The 17,312-nt window shown below is 39.1% G+C and overlaps 2 protein-coding genes and 5 long non-coding RNA genes across 8 annotated transcripts; 2 read left to right on the top strand and 5 right to left on the bottom strand.

The window, feature by feature from the left end:
• Positions 1–726: 726 nt before the first annotated feature.
• Positions 727–3,342, top strand: LOC124338379. The gene is made up of 6 exons (XR_006917758.1): positions 727–913; positions 982–1,126; positions 1,237–1,538; positions 1,609–1,752; positions 1,817–2,121; positions 2,965–3,342. It is a non-coding gene; the product is annotated as an uncharacterized LOC124338379 (long non-coding RNA).
• Positions 3,343–4,224: 882 nt separating this feature from the next.
• Positions 4,225–5,370, bottom strand: LOC124338402. The gene is made up of 4 exons (XR_006917792.1): positions 4,787–5,370; positions 4,619–4,692; positions 4,413–4,551; positions 4,225–4,349 (listed from the first exon to the last, which is right to left on the bottom strand). It is a non-coding gene; the product is annotated as an uncharacterized LOC124338402 (long non-coding RNA).
• Positions 5,371–6,344: 974 nt separating this feature from the next.
• Positions 6,345–7,244, bottom strand: LOC124338404. 2 transcript variants are annotated; one of them, XR_006917794.1, is made up of 3 exons: positions 7,144–7,244; positions 6,940–7,053; positions 6,345–6,882 (listed from the first exon to the last, which is right to left on the bottom strand). It is a non-coding gene; the product is annotated as an uncharacterized LOC124338404 (long non-coding RNA). The 2 variants fall into 2 exon arrangements; XR_006917795.1 differs by having other exon boundaries at positions 6,945–7,053.
• A 524-nt stretch (positions 7,245–7,768) lies between these two features.
• On the bottom strand, positions 7,769–11,538 carry LOC124338378. The gene is made up of 5 exons (XR_006917757.1): positions 11,015–11,538; positions 10,034–10,924; positions 8,995–9,063; positions 7,957–8,479; positions 7,769–7,857 (listed from the first exon to the last, which is right to left on the bottom strand). It is a non-coding gene; the product is annotated as an uncharacterized LOC124338378 (long non-coding RNA).
• Positions 11,539–11,941: 403 nt separating this feature from the next.
• On the top strand, positions 11,942–17,230 carry LOC124338236 (facilitated trehalose transporter Tret1-like). The gene is made up of 6 exons (XM_046792326.1): positions 11,942–12,118; positions 15,166–15,230; positions 15,317–15,449; positions 15,528–15,751; positions 15,826–16,076; positions 16,138–17,230. The coding sequence occupies exons 1-6, from the start codon at positions 12,076–12,078 to the stop codon at positions 17,036–17,038; spliced, it is 1,617 nt and encodes a 538-aa protein (XP_046648282.1). The 5' UTR covers positions 11,942–12,075; the 3' UTR covers positions 17,039–17,230.
• On the bottom strand, positions 12,228–14,348 carry LOC124338246. Its single transcript, XM_046792340.1, has 4 exons — positions 14,061–14,348; positions 13,809–13,975; positions 13,582–13,736; positions 12,228–13,521 (listed from the first exon to the last, which is right to left on the bottom strand). The coding sequence occupies exons 1-4, from the start codon at positions 14,215–14,217 to the stop codon at positions 12,492–12,494; spliced, it is 1,509 nt and encodes a 502-aa protein (XP_046648296.1). The 5' UTR covers positions 14,218–14,348; the 3' UTR covers positions 12,228–12,491.
• Positions 15,136–15,494, bottom strand: LOC124338407. The gene is made up of 2 exons (XR_006917798.1): positions 15,286–15,494; positions 15,136–15,221 (listed from the first exon to the last, which is right to left on the bottom strand). It is a non-coding gene; the product is annotated as an uncharacterized LOC124338407 (long non-coding RNA).
• Positions 17,231–17,312: the final 82 nt, after the last annotated feature.

Below are 17,312 nucleotides of genomic sequence, written 5' to 3'. Positions count from 1 at the left end.
GCGAAGCGGAAATAAATTGCGCTCTTTTAAGGACGAACTTCGACGTCACTTAAACGTTTCGAAATACCTGAAGAGCTGTTAAAAGGAAAAAAAAAAGCGCCGAGTGATATCCGGCAATATCTAAGTATGTGACCGTATGTGACTAAGTGCAACAAATAGACCATAATCGTCCGACCGCAAACGAATTAAAGTATCTATCCTGACGTTAGGATCTCAGGATTAAGGCCGCATGTAAGGTTTCCATCGCATCTTCAAGAATAAATTCGCCGGCTTGAATCTCCCCATACCGAATTTTAAGTACGTCTCGTTTTCTGTCGGTCTCTTCAATGATTTTAGCACGCTCGCTTTGCAAGTTTGATTATCATATTTGCTAAAACATTTCAAGTTTTCAAGGCTGTGGTGCGTCCAGCTTCGGATCCCGTCAACCTTGTGCTAATTGCTCCTAGTTTTGGCGTCGTGGCCTCCACTACAGCAAATAATTAACTGCCAGTCTTTCGCAAATTGAAAAAAGAAAGACAACTACCCACAAGAAAATTCAACGCTTCTTGAAACGCTTTAAGAAAATCGCAGCCTTTGTATTGCAGCGCCTCTACCGGTTTGATAATGGACTAGTGAGTCCTTCAGCCTTTGCATAGATGTGATAGATGGTCAGACTGCCAAGTGCCAACTCAATATAGAATATATTGTTTTATAGAAGTGTCATCCATTGGAAAGTTATAGTGAGTATTTACCAATTATGTTTGATCAAAGGAGGCCTTTTGTCTACTGTTTTTCGATTGTTCAATCGTAGGATCTGTGATACCACGGTGATACCCATGAGTATGTCGCCAACATGTGCTTGAAACAAAGCAGTCAATGTTCAGCTGGAAGACTCTGAAGAGGAATGTACTTAAATCCAAGTCTAAAGCACCAGGTAATAGAAAACATTGTCATCTCATTCTGAATCCATAGCTAATGAACATTTTATTGACTTGCATACAGATATGGAAACACAAAGAGAAAGAAGTTTGCCCTTATTGTCAGTGGAGTTGGCGCTAGTTCTCTGCAAGCTGCTTTTGTTACTTGTTTGATGTTAAGCAATGCAGATTAATAGCTGGACCATGATAAATCATCACCCATACATGAAGTAATTTTGCAATGAACCAGTGTAACTAATTTTAGGGTTCATTATATTTATTCTCCAAATTGAAGTAGCAGATTTTTGGCGTGATCACTAATGATGTCTATTCTCCACAGATTGAAAATCAAATTTTAAGTAAAGTGAACTTTCCTATGATGACAGCCCAATTTGAGCCAACTTGATTGCATACCAAAGCCCTATCTGCTGCAGCCAGCTACAGAAAAACAAACAAGTACCAGGGTGCAACGAGTCCAATTGTCCTGTTGGCTGGTACCAACACTGCAATGCTGGCCTAGCAATTAGTTGCTGGAAAACATCATCTCAGCTCAATCAATGGCCAACATTTTCTTGTCTAGTCCAAAATGGGCGATTCACCAACTGTAGGATAGCCAGCAGCTAGGGTAAACCATTGATGCAGGTAATTTTGACAACAGAAGGTCATAATATAGTGTACAGATTCCGCAAGTGATTCTCTTACCCTCAACTAGCTGACATTCAAAACATATAACGGCGTAGATGCTTCCTTTTGCCAACCGGCCAGAAGACCTGGACCTCAATGGATGGCACAACGCCACAACTGCTACATCTTCCACGGTGGAGGTTGCTTCCCCCGCCGTCACTCCGACTTTTATGTAAGGAGAAAGAATTTTACTGAATTTGTTTTAACTTTCCATTTATTTATTTTTTCATTGTTAGGGAAACTGTTACGGCTTCTGCTGTCGTTGTTACGACACTTGCTGTAATTACAATTGCTGGCGCTGACAAGCAGGTGAATCGGGTACTGTTACTCCTGACTTTGTTCTGCAAGCCCCCCACAATTTATTGAACGGAGGACATTTTCATCTACACTGCTCGGAATATTGAACCACCTGGCACGTCGTTGTCCTCCAAAATTATCAACAATGGAATGCCCGTTAACAGCCTAACAATGCAGCTGTTGACTTTCCTGAGATTGGAGGACAAAAAGAGACGTGCAATGAAGTCTGCTCGACGAGCTTAAGGTAATGTCATCAGTCAGGGTGTCTTGAAAAAACGATCCGAGTTGCTTTAGAAGGAAATACTGCACAAACGTGCCTTGCTGATCTCAGTACTGCCTTCAACAAGCTCCTGTTGCATGCAGTTTTCAAAAGTGCGGCGGTCATCGTCAATTAAAGAAGCCATTAGGGCAGGACTCACCCGTTGCGTCAGCGAAAGTTGTCTTTTCAAGTTAGAATTCTTATGATTATGAAGGAGGAAAGCAACTCGTAATGATGTTGGTCCTTGTTTAGGATCAGTTAATTTTTTGGTCAGTAGATCGAAGGAGATGCCAATCTCGTAAAAATATCTTTGCTTGTGTTACCAGTAGTCACGTTCGTGAAAGTCGTATCATGGGACCAACATTTTAATCCGAATTGAGATCTCGTCCATGCAGCTATGAAGTACCAGAGAAGACATCGATGGAACGTGTGTTAACACATTGCTATGCTGACAGCGATAAGTAGTAGAACATTTTTGACGACTTACGAAATCCTTTTCCTGCCTGCTTCAGAGACGCCCTTCAGTTTTAAATCCCGATTGTTAGAATTCAGTATTTTCCAGTATCGTAAATCACAGTGGTCGTTGCCAACATTTTTACATCTATCCTCGCCATTTTCTCCAGCCTATTGTGACAACTTTATCAACATGTTTTGTTTTATTTGCTAAAACGGGTAAACTAGTTTGAATGAAGAATGTGAAGCACATTTCCCATTTAAGTATTAAGAACCTGGTAATTCTCATTAATAGTAAATCATAATAGGTGGCTTTTTTATTGTGTGGTTGATTAAGTCTGTTTGTAATAATTTTTTTTCTTTTTTCTTATTTAGGTTCTTGACTGAAACGATGGAGCAGGAATGGTGAGACGCTGAGACCATACAAGACTGCTTTGAGACATTGTTTTTATTCTTCTGGTGTCATTTTGTAGAATATGTTTTGTTTACTGGATATGTGAGTGAAGTAGAAAGGACAAGGAAATCCATCCTGGGATAAAGGGAGAAGTGCATGGACAGAATAGCGCAGAGTAGTAAATCTACATAATGAAAACAAAATTGATGAAAGTACATTATTGTGTTGATACTACGAGCTTTAATTCAACTGGGTAGTGTTAAATTATCTTGTGTGTAACATAAGTTATTCAGTGATAACTAGCCATTTGAGCCCTACGATAGTTTTGTTGTTAAATAAATGAACTTTATAAAATAATACATAGAATTGTGCTTTATTTGTCCCACCTCCACCCACAATTCCACCACTTTTTTTTACAACACATACATACATGACATACACACATACACTTAAGTTAACCCGTTGGCTGCCACGCCATACAACCCGTAGGTTGCTCTCTACTTCTCTACGCGCCACGTCTGAAGGATCTATGACCAAGGTGGGACTTGCCATTGCTGACAAGTCCGGGCTGACACGGTGACAGGAGAAGATGGAATGCACAACCTCTAGAATCTTCACCGTATCGACAAGGGGGGAAGTCCCTATGGTGCATTGCCTAACAGGGCCTTTCGGCGAATCTGGGGCAGGTGCAGCTGTTCGATCCCAAGGCACATAAGACCAAGAGACCAAACAGTGCGGCCCGTGCTAAGGAGCTAACATGGGGGAAACAAAGGCGTGGCAGCCAACGGATTAACTAACAAAACACTCATACCAACAATAACAATAGATGATCCGCGTAGAACTTGTAGGATGTCACTGCACGTTTATGTCGTAGCTCGTAGAGATGCTGAAGTCTGATCCCGTCTGATGTTCACAGTCTGTAGGCCGCATCCTTTCGGTCATTATCAAAATGGCTAAATCAAGGAGAAAACAAAACTAATAACAACACTTGCATTCACTGACATGACAAATGAAGTTACCTTGATAACACTAATCAGGTTTCCCAAGCTATCCAGAAGATGAAAGAGTCAAGTGAGGATGTAGACTACTCCAACAGATTTCGTCCCTATGTGAAGAAAGATGTGACAGAACATTCAAATGATTTAGTTAGTTATTATTTTAGAATTTCGCTAACTTTTCAACATGAAATCTAATATATTGACAGAAAGTATGGGGGTTATGACAAAAAGTAAAACTTACAATTGTCTGAAGAAGGAGGAAGAAGGAGAGTAATTTTTCTATCTTTGGCTGTAAGGCGGCAGCAGCAGTAGTTATCAGTGTCTTTAGAATTCCAACTAACTTTGGCATGTTAATCATGTTGTTAAATCTAAAGGAAAAATGTCAATAAATATTCCAACATTGATTGCAATAAGCTGAAGAAAATGGCTACCTGCTACTTGAGTAAATCAATCAGAACAATGCAACACATGTTGGTATGTGCCCTGAATCTTTTCCTGTGACTTCTCCGAAGTTGCTGCAATAAACCTGAAGATTACCCATGGGCTTGCTCATGTTTCCCATAGCCTTCTCTAAGACAAAAATACAATTCATGACATATAATATAGAAGTTTAAAATTTCTGAAAGATAAACAATACTTGTCTGTCAATGCAACATTTGTAGAAAAACATGCTCGGAAAAAAACAATACAAGTCACACTGGAGTTAGTGATCTACCAAGATCAATAGAAAATCCAGCTAATTATGAGGAATATTGACTAAATATGAGAAGAGGTTTTTAAAAAAGAGGCTATCATTGGTTTTTACCTGTATTAACTGGATGATGCAAATCATGCAATCAGCAGAAAGTCGATTATGAAAGGGTTGTTGATCGCTACTTGAAGGGTGATGCTTCCTTTCGCGTTCCTTCCTCTTGTTTCATTTCAAATGTGATCAAAGCATCAAACACACACACAGGATGATAAATCAAACAAGTTACACAGAAATAAACTTGAATTTACTTATGAATTAATCAGTAATTTCGTGGAAAAATAGGAACTTTTAACAACACAACAATCCGCCATTACATGAAAAACGAGGACTCTTGCCATCTATTGGGCACCTATGAAACTCGGAAAAGTCCCAAAAACGTAGTTAGTTTTGTGACACAACTTGAGCTAGAACAGCGTACTTTAATTTGATTAAATCTAGCTTGAAGTCTTGAGAGCATTACAGGGAACAAAGCTCACATGCTAGTTTTGTGCAAATTTTCCGGAAGTGTACCGGAAGTAAGCGATAGCGCCTTATCCATTGAGCTACCGTCGAAATAAACACAATTTTCGTGATCTCCGTGAAATTTGGGGTCGATAAGATGTAATTTAAACGAAATCCAATTTTTGGCCAAAATCGAGAATTTTCCTGAACTATTGTTCAGGAAAATTCTCAAAACCGGAAGTACGCGTACGTACAAACAAAAACATGAACTTTACCACAAATTCGACGAGGATCACGAATATGTGATTATTTTGTGCGTTGAATGAATATTTACTGAACTACTGCCTGAAAAGAGAAAACCGGAAGTAGAAAAAAAAAACACATTATGAAAAATCTAACAAGTGAGCTTTGTTGCTGTAACAGAAACTGACGACTATCACCCAAAAGTTCCTTGTAGTAGCAGCGAGGAATTTCTTCAGAGATGTGCAAAGTAAACGTAACTAAACTTATGCGTTTGACGGAAAATGAGCAAAGGCTAGGCCGTCTAGCGTCAGAAGGAAGAGACCTTTTTTTTGGTGCAAAAGTAGTTGATTGATGATTCTGGATCTGAAAAAAAATGGGAAGAAAATATTTGGGGAGGAAAAACAATATCCCACATTCATCACTCTTTCTTCTGAATAGGCCTACTTGGGCTGAAAGAAAGAATTCCCTTGTTGACAAAATATGGCTGTCTACTGTTATACCTCTAGGTATCACCTTATGCAGAGAAGAATAACAGCAAAGTTTAACATTCATTGGACAGTAAGACACGACTACTTTCTTCTTCTACTTTGGACATGTGGTTTACCTGTGAACTATCTATTCTTGTCCTATAAAGCTAAACCCGTCTTTCCCTGTAGGTGTCGATGGTCATTTGATGTTATATGGAGATGCTGCGCCCAATGAGGAGATGGTGATAGGTGTGCTGAAAGCTGCTGTACTTGGTGTCACATTAAGTGTTGTTGGTTAAACCACATATGTGCAGTTATTTTTTTCTGTCATTCTCATCTATGCAGTTTAAGATTGTGACAACCTGATACTACATTAAACTGCTAGATCAAATGGGAAATGGGGCCACAAAGTAAAATATGGGCTTTTTGTTTGTTTAATTTAATAATTGCTAATAGCTGTAAACATGAGATTAACAATTAAGGTGCATATTTCGAAAATTCACAACTTAATATTGATGACAAATGAGTTATAATTATAATAACTTGTTATTTTTGACCTTCAATATTATCTATATCACCAAACCCTGTATAGTTGTTTATATACATTTTGATATACTTTACCAACTTTACCCTTGCAAAATCCAACCAATCAAGACACGGGGAAACTCTACCTCGATAGACTATGCCCAGGGAGATTACCTGGACAAGGAAGAAGAGAGAGTATGAGGCCAGTTTGGAGTAGCAGGGCCACAAAACAGAAGGTAGCAAAATATTTGATCTGACAAGGAGAATACACTTATAACAAACAAACATAAAAATAATTTAACAGAACAATCAAAGTTTTCCAGGATAACACCGCACACCGGCAACATAGACTCCAGGATAACACCGGCGCCACAGACTCCAGGTAAATCCAACTATTTTTATTTTCATTTTCCCCCAATGGATATGGCACAGTGCCGAGGGGTTAACCTGATTTAAAATCAGTGAGGGACAAACCTGAAAGAAACAGGGTTTATGTCAGTGCCAATAATTTTCAAAAATTATAGCAAAAACAATACTCTAATCAATCATGGATCATCTTAAATTACAACCCAAGTGATGTTCACAACAACCCCTTGAGTGGCAGCAATTTCTTGTCCACAGAACAGATGGCAGCAAAAGTAGGATCTGACAAGGAATATACAAACATTAGTTAAAATATGTTTAATTTTCTTTAAAAAAAAAGATTGTGAGTATATTATCTTAGCAAACTCTCACTGTCCAAAAAAGAAGAGAGCGACAAAGAACTTGTTCTGACGAGGGCTTCCAAGTCCTTCAACATCTTAGAGAATCAATTCGTCGTAACGGCAATATATGAAGATGAATAAATTTATAATATCACATTAACATTAAATACAAGAAATTTTCATTTTCTGTGAAGTACATTCACCATTACTCACAATGTAATGTAAAACTCAAGAAATACTAGATGTCATGTGTGTAGTGAAGCTTAAAGTTTGGAGGAGAAAAAACTATTTACTGGTTTTGTTTAAGAAACAATATGAACAATTAAGTTAATAAAAATGACTAAATCAATTCAGTGTTTCAAAACTTCCCATCTTACAAATGACATTAATGAAAACCATCTGAAACAAGTGCAGAGGGGGAAATGTGTTTAAATGCATGCACCATACTGAACCCAAAATTTGTGACAATGAAAATTCTTTCAAAATAACTAAATTGCAAATAGAATTTCCTCAGTTTTAGAAGAAACAGCTTGAATTCGACCATTTCATCCTTATCGTCAGAAGCGCAGGCAGGTCACACAAAACTTGTACTAAGTAAGTTGTCTAATCTAATACAAATTTTGAGAGCTAACTAAAGGGACAACAATTAATTACCTCTGTTGTGAAGACTTTCATGGAAATGTATTAATTTGGATCCCAAGCTGTGTCCCAAGCTAGAAGCATGCTAGAAATGCAGAACAACATGCTGAAAGAGTGAAAGGTAAAATTTCAATTGTCGAAACTTTAGACAATATTAAATATATTATTTATGTTACCACAGAGTAACAAATACATATTTGGTTACCTTAAACAAAAAAATTCGTGAAAGAAAATCAGAAATTTCTTCTGACGTTTGACTTACGACCTCTCCCAGAGATAACTAACTGCCTCCCACATTTGAGCGTCTTGAAATACAAACGTAATTTGTGGAAAAGCGGATATGGAACGATTATTGGCGAAGAGTGGCCCTCCGGTGGCGACTGGCGACTAGCGGAGGTTTCATCAGCAGGTTTAATTTCAAATTACGATCGAAAATAATTCATTATAAAACTTTATACTTAGCAATCACAAATTTAAAAAAAAAAAAAAACATAAGAAAATATGTGATAGAGTGAGAAAATAAATTATCAAGAAGTAGAAGCAGATTGAAAACGGTCTTACCTCATCGGCTCATCCCCAATCCTCATTGAGGCAGAGCCAAGCAGGAAGTCAAAAGCAACTACAGTGGGTACGCAAAATCTTTACCCAGGGAGTCGGCCAAAGTTTTTGCTGGATTACCACAAAATCTGATCGCTGTTTAATTCTCAAACCAATTTTCAAATTTCAACCTGGTTTCAACAAAAACATGAATTAATGATGCCGCACGGTGCTCAAGATAAAGTGCAAAAGGCCAAAATCACGATCCACAACGCCTGCCTTATAAATACTGAAAGATTAAAAAGTGATGTGAGCAAAGAGTGTGCATTCAACTTTACTTTACAACAATAAAAGAATTAAAATGGTGGACATAACGTCTGACTGCGAAATAAGGAAATAGCCGCTGACGACAACAATAAAAAAACAATTTGAGGTTTCAGAGGCTCGCCATTCTAGGCTTCTAGCTACGGAGTAGTACTGTACCAGCCCTACTAAAAAATAAATCGTAACCGAGCCGCAAACAGCCAAATACGTTCAATACTTCGTTTGTTTACTTCCCAATTGACGTCGGTAGCGTGATTACTCAGGCGATAAATGCACTCAATAGGTGACGCCCTCGTGAAGATATTCACGTTCACATAAATACAAACAAGGACGGTGGACAAAAAGTGAAAGGAAGAATGGAAGGTAAAAGAAGATGTCGTACCTTGAAGCGCCTTGATAAGAAAAATTCCCCTCAATATCACTCGATGCTCCAATCAAGGGAGGAATTAACCTATCAAATCAAATAAAAAGCAATTACAAAAGGATAATAAATAAAGCAGTTTGATCAATTGTTATAGAGTAATATAAGAATGTCACAAGTTAACCAGTATAAAAGTGGCAGGTGTGCTGAATGATTTTGTTTATCACTTAACATCTATATCATCTATATTTATTACGTATTGAGCCCCATGTCTTATTTTTACTATATCGAAAAACCTAAGCAAGAAAATACAGTAGCAGAGCCGGAAGCGGTGCTCAAGATGTTTGACAGCAGTGCTGACAAAAATAAGAAGCTGCGCGGTAGGTTTTTACTTTCAAGAGTATGTACCTAAGTGCCTTGAGCGTCTCGTCCTACTTTATGGCCAGTGGGCCAGTCTATTAGTGGACAAAATAACAAGTTCGTTACAAATGATCATTGCCGATCTGAAGCAAATTTAATTTGAAAGAACTTAACTTTAAAGTTTACTAGCTCATGCAAGATAGAATTTCAAAATCGATGCTTGAATTAGACCTCCTCACCTCATGCAATCTTTCTTTGCTCATCGCCAAATTGAGTTCAGTTAGCAACATCAATCAAATCCGAAGGTTGAATTACATGAGATGGGTGTAACCGTTACACCCTTGATTCATGGCCACTTGCACCCCAGTAAACATGTATGATATCGCATCAGGGGAAATCCCTAATTAAATCAAAGACGTTGATGATGAAGAGGTGGGGTCCTAAATCTCCATTAAGGAGATGTGCAAGGTCTTAGTCCCCTCATTAGGCAAACAATATTGACGCCCATTACAGTATAAATAAGCAAGTAAAATCCAACATAACCAACACAAAACCCACAACCCCCAACTAAGAATCAAAATGGCGAGAACAAGTGTGCTGTGCCAGGTAAGCATAAAATTGTTATCTTTTTAATGTGTCTGCCGTCTGTAGAATAATAGTGCCTATATTTCAAGTGGATTTATTCAATGAATTTGTTTACCTGTCGCAGCTATTGCTCGTGTCGTGCTGCATAAGTCTAGTGGTCGTCAACGCCATGCCGATGCCATCAAGTTACGACAGCAACGAAAGCGTAGGATGTTCAACTGGAGGATGCCAACCCACAGGATGTCCGACCGGAGGATGCCAACCCGTAGTATGTCAAAACGGAGGATGTCCAGGAAATGAGGAACGAGACCTAGAGATTGAGACTTCCCGGGAAGCCGAACAAGTGGAAGAGAGAGTCAGTGTATCTGTAGAAGAAATTGAATTTGAATCTGAAGATCCAGCAACTGGCTGTATCGATGCATCCTGTAGAAATCAAGGCGCCGCCAGAAGACCTGTACCTTGCACAGGTCCAACCTGCACACCCGTCGCTCCAAGAAGACCTGTACCTTGCACAGGTCCAACCTGCAGACCTGTCGTTCCACGAGCCCCAGCACCTTGCACAAGTCCAACCTGCACACCCGTCGCTCCACCAGCACCACCTTGTCCAACCTGCAAAACCACCACCACAACTTGTACAACCCCAGGCTGTGCCTAAATGGCCACCAAGTGACAAATTTGTTAAGTCCTTCAGGCCCTTAAAAAACGCCTGAGTGACGCTTTCAAGCCTGAACGTCGTGGCCTTAATGTCGGACATACATTTAAAGCTGTTGAAGTAGTCGTAGCTTTTCTACGGAAAATAGTTATGGATACAAATTCAATTACATGTTTAAGCAATAACATAGAAGCACAACTTTACCCAAATATGTTGGTGTCCGGTGTCCTACACCTCATTTCTTGTATAAGTGAAATGAGAGATATATGCAGGAAATGGTAGCACATACAATTTCATGATACTCAATCAGCTGTGTAGTTTGAAGGTGCCAATATCTTATAGCTAAGAATGAACCTGTTAAAAACAAATGGGGGTGAATTTTTGTGATCATATGATTTCAGCAATGAATGATGAGTTAGTAAAAAATTCGAAAGTTTTGCCTACCTAAATTGTCATATTCCAATGCATCATCTTATGGGCAAACAAGTTGGAAATTTTTGTTAAAGATGTGAGAGTATGATGGAAGAATGAAGATGAAGGTCATGAAGCTGAGGATTTTAGTGACAGGAAGTGTTGAGCAATTTGTTCTGAAAATAAGGTCTACATCTAATCTAATGACTAGGCAAAGAAATTTTCTAGAATTCCAAAAGTCTCTACTAGGTCAACTAGTCGTATGGCGAATCTTGAGCTGGTGCAACCAGCAACGTGTTCGACCCCAAAACATATAGACCAAGAGACCGAGCCCGTGCTAAAGAGAAGCAGCTAGTAAAGCAAAAGCAGAACCCAGGGAAACCATGGGCCGATGGCGCCCATGGGGATAATGGATTTCGACAATTACAAAAATGAGCGATGTTCTTTAACTAATTAGCGTTATTTGTAATACAAAAACTTGTTTGATAATCTCAGGCTGAAGTTGTTTTCATTTTTTGACGAAGCTTGTTACAAGCTCGTTCTTTCCTGCATGAACCAAACAAATTGATGTAAGTGTCATCTAGCGGTAGGTAAAGACACTCGCTGATTTTTTTTTTCGAATTTTTGAATTTTCCGTTTTCAGTGTGGGGTTTTTATTCCCATCAACGTGTCAGCTCCTTTTTTACAGATTCATTCTTTTACAATATATAAATGTGTCTTAATAGTTCAATATTCTTGAACGGCAGAAATGGAACAGAACGGTCCTATTCAATATGTCGTCAATGGAATAACAATGATACGAAATTTGAACAGGGAAAAGTTAAGTGGACAGATTGTGTTGAGACTGAATGCAGTCTGAATCAAAAGCGTGAGTTTGACTCTTCTGTACGACTGCCCTACATTCGCGCAGCCACAGCAACGAAAATAAAAATAAAAGACTATCCATACAATCAGTTTGGGAATCCTCTACCTACTTTGAAGACCCTCAGGGTACATTTGGTTTCGTTCGTTCGGTTGCGGTCGATGAACTCCGGGGTGTTGGGTGCAGATTATTTTTCAAAGCGCGTCAGTGTGCCGCAAAGTTAGTGACTGAAATGGGTGCGAAAGGCTTCGATCACGAGATGTCACAAGAGTTGGGTAAGTCAACAAGCGTTAAAGAGCGGAAAATAACAAATATCAGAACCGTCCTTTTACTTTTATAAGATTTTACAACTTCCGTGTTCAAGTGGATGTTAAGTGTTACGCATCGAGTGAACTTATTTTTATTATAGCAATTATTCCTGAAAGTCTAACAGCACTTCAAAAGCCGATAGTAGAAATTTAGTTATATTACACACAAAAAAATTTAAAAAAAAAAGTAGGAATGTAATATAGGGCTGTTTTTCAATGTTGAACACTTGAACCATCTTCGAATAAAAGGGTTGAATACATATTGAAAATAGTAAAGAGGGGACAAAATCCAGATTAATAATTTAAGATAATCGACACAAAAATAGTGAGCAAGTTGAATTTAAAATCGCCCATGTTTGGTTATCGATAGTTGCCAATTTTCATCACGGATGAGCTTTTTCCAATCTTCCAAATTTGTGTCCGTCACATTGCTGCAATCCTTCAACTTGATAACTTTGAGGGGATTGTTTTCACGCATCAGAGCATCGATACCTCGAAAACTAATTCTGTGATTCGAAATAACTTCGAAATGCTCGAGATTCTGGAATGTGTCGAGATCGGCGGCCTTTTGTAGAACGTCGTCGGTTAAGGCATAACAATTTTCGAGTGTAACGGATACAAGTGAAGGGGACGATAAGAGCAACAAAAGATTTGAAGCACAATTGCAGCTGCAAATTTTCAAAGTTTCGAGTTTCTTTAGTTTTTGAGGAGCGGCCAGTTGGTTATTTCTCTGGTACGCTAGACGCTCGTCTGCGTTATATAATTCCATAAGCCTCTCATTCTTGTCGAGACTGAGAAATCGCAAATTGGGGCAATGCTCGGTGATGATGCGAACGTTGACTTTAGAAAAATTACAAAGAGACAGCGACTTGAGCGAATTTCCAATGGAACTTTTCCGGAGTAGTGGAGCCACACCTACGTCGAATGAAACCTGGCTTGTTCGAGTTCCAGAGATGGTGAGGTCGCAGAGCTTCTCCATTGGCAATAAATCTAGTAGATCCCTGTTGCGAAAACTATCTGGCGTCTTGATTTCCACTTTACTGAGCGATGGACACAGGGAGACTACTTCTGAAAGGTTTCCCTTCACATACGGTGAAGAGAACCGGATGCTGAGCGCCGATAATGAATATTTGGTGTCGGTGGGTACATCTTCTCTCAACGCCGATTGGTGTAAATAGGCCAAGGTTTCAACAATGGAATCGTGTCGCAGTTCCTTGAGAACAGGCAGGTTTTTAAGGGCCATCGTGGTTCCAATACATGTCACATTGGTTTCATTTAGGTTCAGTATCTGGATAGATTTACATTTTCCAATTACGCATAAGCCATGAATGCCAGCATCTGATACTAAACTATCATCTATGTGCAATTCCCTGTAAAGATTCAAAACAAATTAATTTGCATTTTAAGTGGTGAGAAATATTGTTTACTACCTTAAGTCTGCACAGTAGGTTCCAAGAAGATGTAACAGACTATCTGCTGTTGCCGAACCTGAAATGTCCAACACTTGCAGATGCATAAACTTTGGAATAAAATTCAAGCAGCCTAGGAAGTAACCAAGACGTCCTAGCCATAAAGATCTCAGGTGCTACATTGAAAATTAAAAAATAAAATAAAATTTAAACGCTAGATTTAACAGAAATATTTCCAAAATACTTACTGGGCACTTCCTTGAGGCAAGACGCAGAAGACCAGAAATAGAATTTTTATCACACATGGAGAAATCTAATGTACGAAGGTGTGGAGTTATAAGCAACTCCAAGTACTGTTCCTTTAGCTGGTTATTCTGTGTTAGATGCCTTATAATTCCTTCTAAAATTACTGAAGCTGATGATGGCATTACATACAAAGTGAGGAAAAAATAATTAGTTATGTATACTAATTATTCATTTGATTTATCTTTCAAACTTACGCAGTGAATCAAACGGACTTTGACTGTTTTCTGAATTGAAAGCGTCCACGCCGGTCGGACGCCTCAATGCCGACATTTTACAAAATTCGCCCATGTTGTCTTTAATAAAGTCTACACACATCTCAGACAACTTATTAACACTCAACGCATGAGGCATTTTAACAACTAAATTTAATAAATTTTCAATAGAAAAGTTTTTAAAATGGCTGTTTTAGTTCTGAAATTTAGCTGGCAAAGCAAATGACAATGTGAGAGTTTCGCGGCAATAACTTGTTTACTTTTTACCTTCAATAGCAGACGACGAAGTAAGTAAAAAAGAAACAGTGTTGCAATATTTTAGAAGTAATAGAAAATAAAATAGGAAACGGAAATGTTTTTGAAAATTGAAATATAGAAATATAGAATTAGTTTACTGATTACAAAAGTTTAAAAAGAAATTATCTTTAGACAAATAATGCCTTATTACAATAAAAATACTCTTTGCAATTTCACGATGAAACGACAAACGAAAAACTTTAATCAATTCGGCTCCACTCAATTGTTTTACTCGATTGGATCAGCTGAAGAGCGGCTAAAGTTGAGGCATTTGAAATTAAACCATAATAACCTTTTATCGTATAATTTTTGAATTCAGAAATTAATTTTATGTCATTCAGAATAGCAGAAAACACATATCCTTAAGGCGGATATGAATGTGATGAAGATGCCCAGCATTTTTTATGAATTGAATATTTATACAGTCATGTGAGCAATATTCGAAAGGTTATACAGTCCACTGAACACATCAGTATTCTTCGCTTCACTGATTCCTGTCGAAAACAGTCTAGCCTATATTAGTCTTGATGTTTACTTCACGGCGCTATTACATACTAGTTTTTAATCTGGGACAAACACATTAAAAATGCAAAAATGTGTGATAAAGACGCGCAGTCGTTCTGTAAACAAAATTAAAAGTTCGCGTGATCCATCGTGAGTCCATTCCACTCCTTCCGTTCTTGACTCGCTCATATGTCAGAAGAGTTTGACAACTCTACTAGATCAGTCACACAACAAGGAATCCGCAAGTTTTTTTTGGGATAACAGTGGAATCTTATTTCTTGTGCAGTGACTGAAAAAACCAAAATGGTGAAGCAGCAAATAATGAAGAATCCCCACAAAGTCCTACCACAGGTAGAAAAAAAAATTATTCTTCCAACTATTACACAAATTTACAAATTATAATTACTCCTAAGTAAAACTTTGTGTTGAATTTACAGTTGATGGCGGCAGTCGTCGGATCGTGGGGTTACTTTTGCATGGGCACAGTCAGAGGATGGGGCTCTCCCGGTCTTCCCTCACTCAACAGAACGCTGGACTTTGAAATGACCCAAGATGATTTCAAATGGATTTGTAAGTTCAAGCTTCTACTTATATACGCGATATTCTTCAATCATTAATAGTAATAATTGTTTTTTTAACACCGGATAGCTGCAATGCCCATGTGTTCTTCCTTCTTTGGAGCTCTGATTATCAGCATACCGATGCAATACCTAGGCCGGAAGAAAGCATTAATCGGACATTACTTTTTCTACATATTGGGCTCTCTCATCCTGGGACTCACCTATTTCGGCAAGCACAAAGCCATGCTCTATGTTGGCCGATTGCTGCAGGGATTGGGAGTTGGGTGCACCACTCCGGCTTGTCAAATTTACGTAATAGCATCTCCAATTGCCTTCAAACTAAGTGAATGAATTAACACCCATCTATTATTTGGTTTATAAACAAGGTGAGTGAATGTTCGTCTCCCAGTATCAGAGGACGATTGGGATCGATAACAGCTTCGTCGTTGGCTCTGGGAATTTGGGTGGCGTACATCATCGGCGCTTTTGTCGAATGGCACGTGCTGGCTTTTATCTTCACCGTCCTGCCTTGCATTTTCCTCCTGTGGACGTGCGCAATGCCCGAAACACCAATTTGGCTCCTCACTCACGGTCATGAAGATGACGGACGCAAGGCACTCCAGGAACTCCGCGGAAAGTAAAATAATCTAAAAAATTCCATATTGAGAAAAATCTTAATGAATATGATGACGTCATAGGAATACTAACGTTGACGCGGAAATGTCGAGGATGAAAGACCATCACGAGAAATCGGCCAGCATCAACGGGCCTATTCGTTTTAAAGATCTGATGAAAGGGCCGATCCTGAAACCGTTCGGCATCACGTTGGGTCTCATGTTCTTCCAACAGGCCACGGGCATCAACGCCGTCGTCTTCTGGACCGTCAGCATTTTCCAGTGGGCCGGAAGCAGCATCGACAGTCGTTACGCCACCATTATAGTCGGAGCTATTCATTTGCTATGTTGCATCGGTTCGGGATTCCTGGTGGATCGATTCGGTCGAAGGGTTCTATTATTGGGGTCGGCTGCCGTCACTTCCATTTCTCTGGCGGCCATGGGAGTATTTTTCTACTTCCAGCGGATCTGGGGCGAAGCGGATGCCACTCTGCATCTGGGCTGGCTACCGCTGGTATCTCTGATGGTCTTCATGGCGGCTTATTCGTGCGGATTGAGTAATGTCCCCTTCATCGTCATGGGTGAATTGTTTCCCACCAGATACCGGACGTTTCTGGGCACCATTTCTTCTTCGTTCAACTTGATCGTCACTTTGATTGTCGTCCGATTCTTCCCCGACATGTTGACCGGATTGGGCAAAGATGTGACCTTCTTCGTCTTCACTGGCTGCACTTTGACGTGCATCGTTTTTGTCTATTTTCTTCTGCCGGAGACCAAAGGCAAAACCCTGGAAGACATGGAGCAGCTTTTCAGCAACAACGTCCCAAAAGTAAAAAAGATTCCGGAAGAAGAGGACGAAGAAGCTGTTCCGGAAGTCAGCACGCAGCTCGTGACCATCAGTAATGGCCAATGCGGATTGGTCGGCCATAATATCCTGCCTACGACAGAAGAAATAGAAAACGATGAAGTATTTGCCACTTTTTGATCAAGCATAGACTGATTTTCACAGCGGATTGACTCCAGTGCAATTCGATTACATGTTACACGTTTCTTCATAATATTATAAGGTGCTATCGATGACATTCCTAGAGCTATTTTTATATTCGTGATGTACCACGTGTTTGTTTTGTTTTTTAGCCAAAGGTTGATAACTTTATTAATAAAAATGTTTCCTGTTTGATTATTTCTGATGATTTATTCGAGATGGACACCCTTATTTAGGTGCGGAAGGGAAAATGCTTGGAAAAAAACCATCTAGA

This window comes from Daphnia pulicaria, chromosome 4 (assembly GCF_021234035.1).
Source record: "Daphnia pulicaria isolate SC F1-1A chromosome 4, SC_F0-13Bv2, whole genome shotgun sequence".
NCBI lineage: Eukaryota > Metazoa > Arthropoda > Branchiopoda > Diplostraca > Daphniidae > Daphnia > Daphnia pulicaria.
The sequence above is the reverse complement of the archived record's forward strand: the minus strand, read 5'-3'. Positions and strand labels throughout refer to the sequence as shown.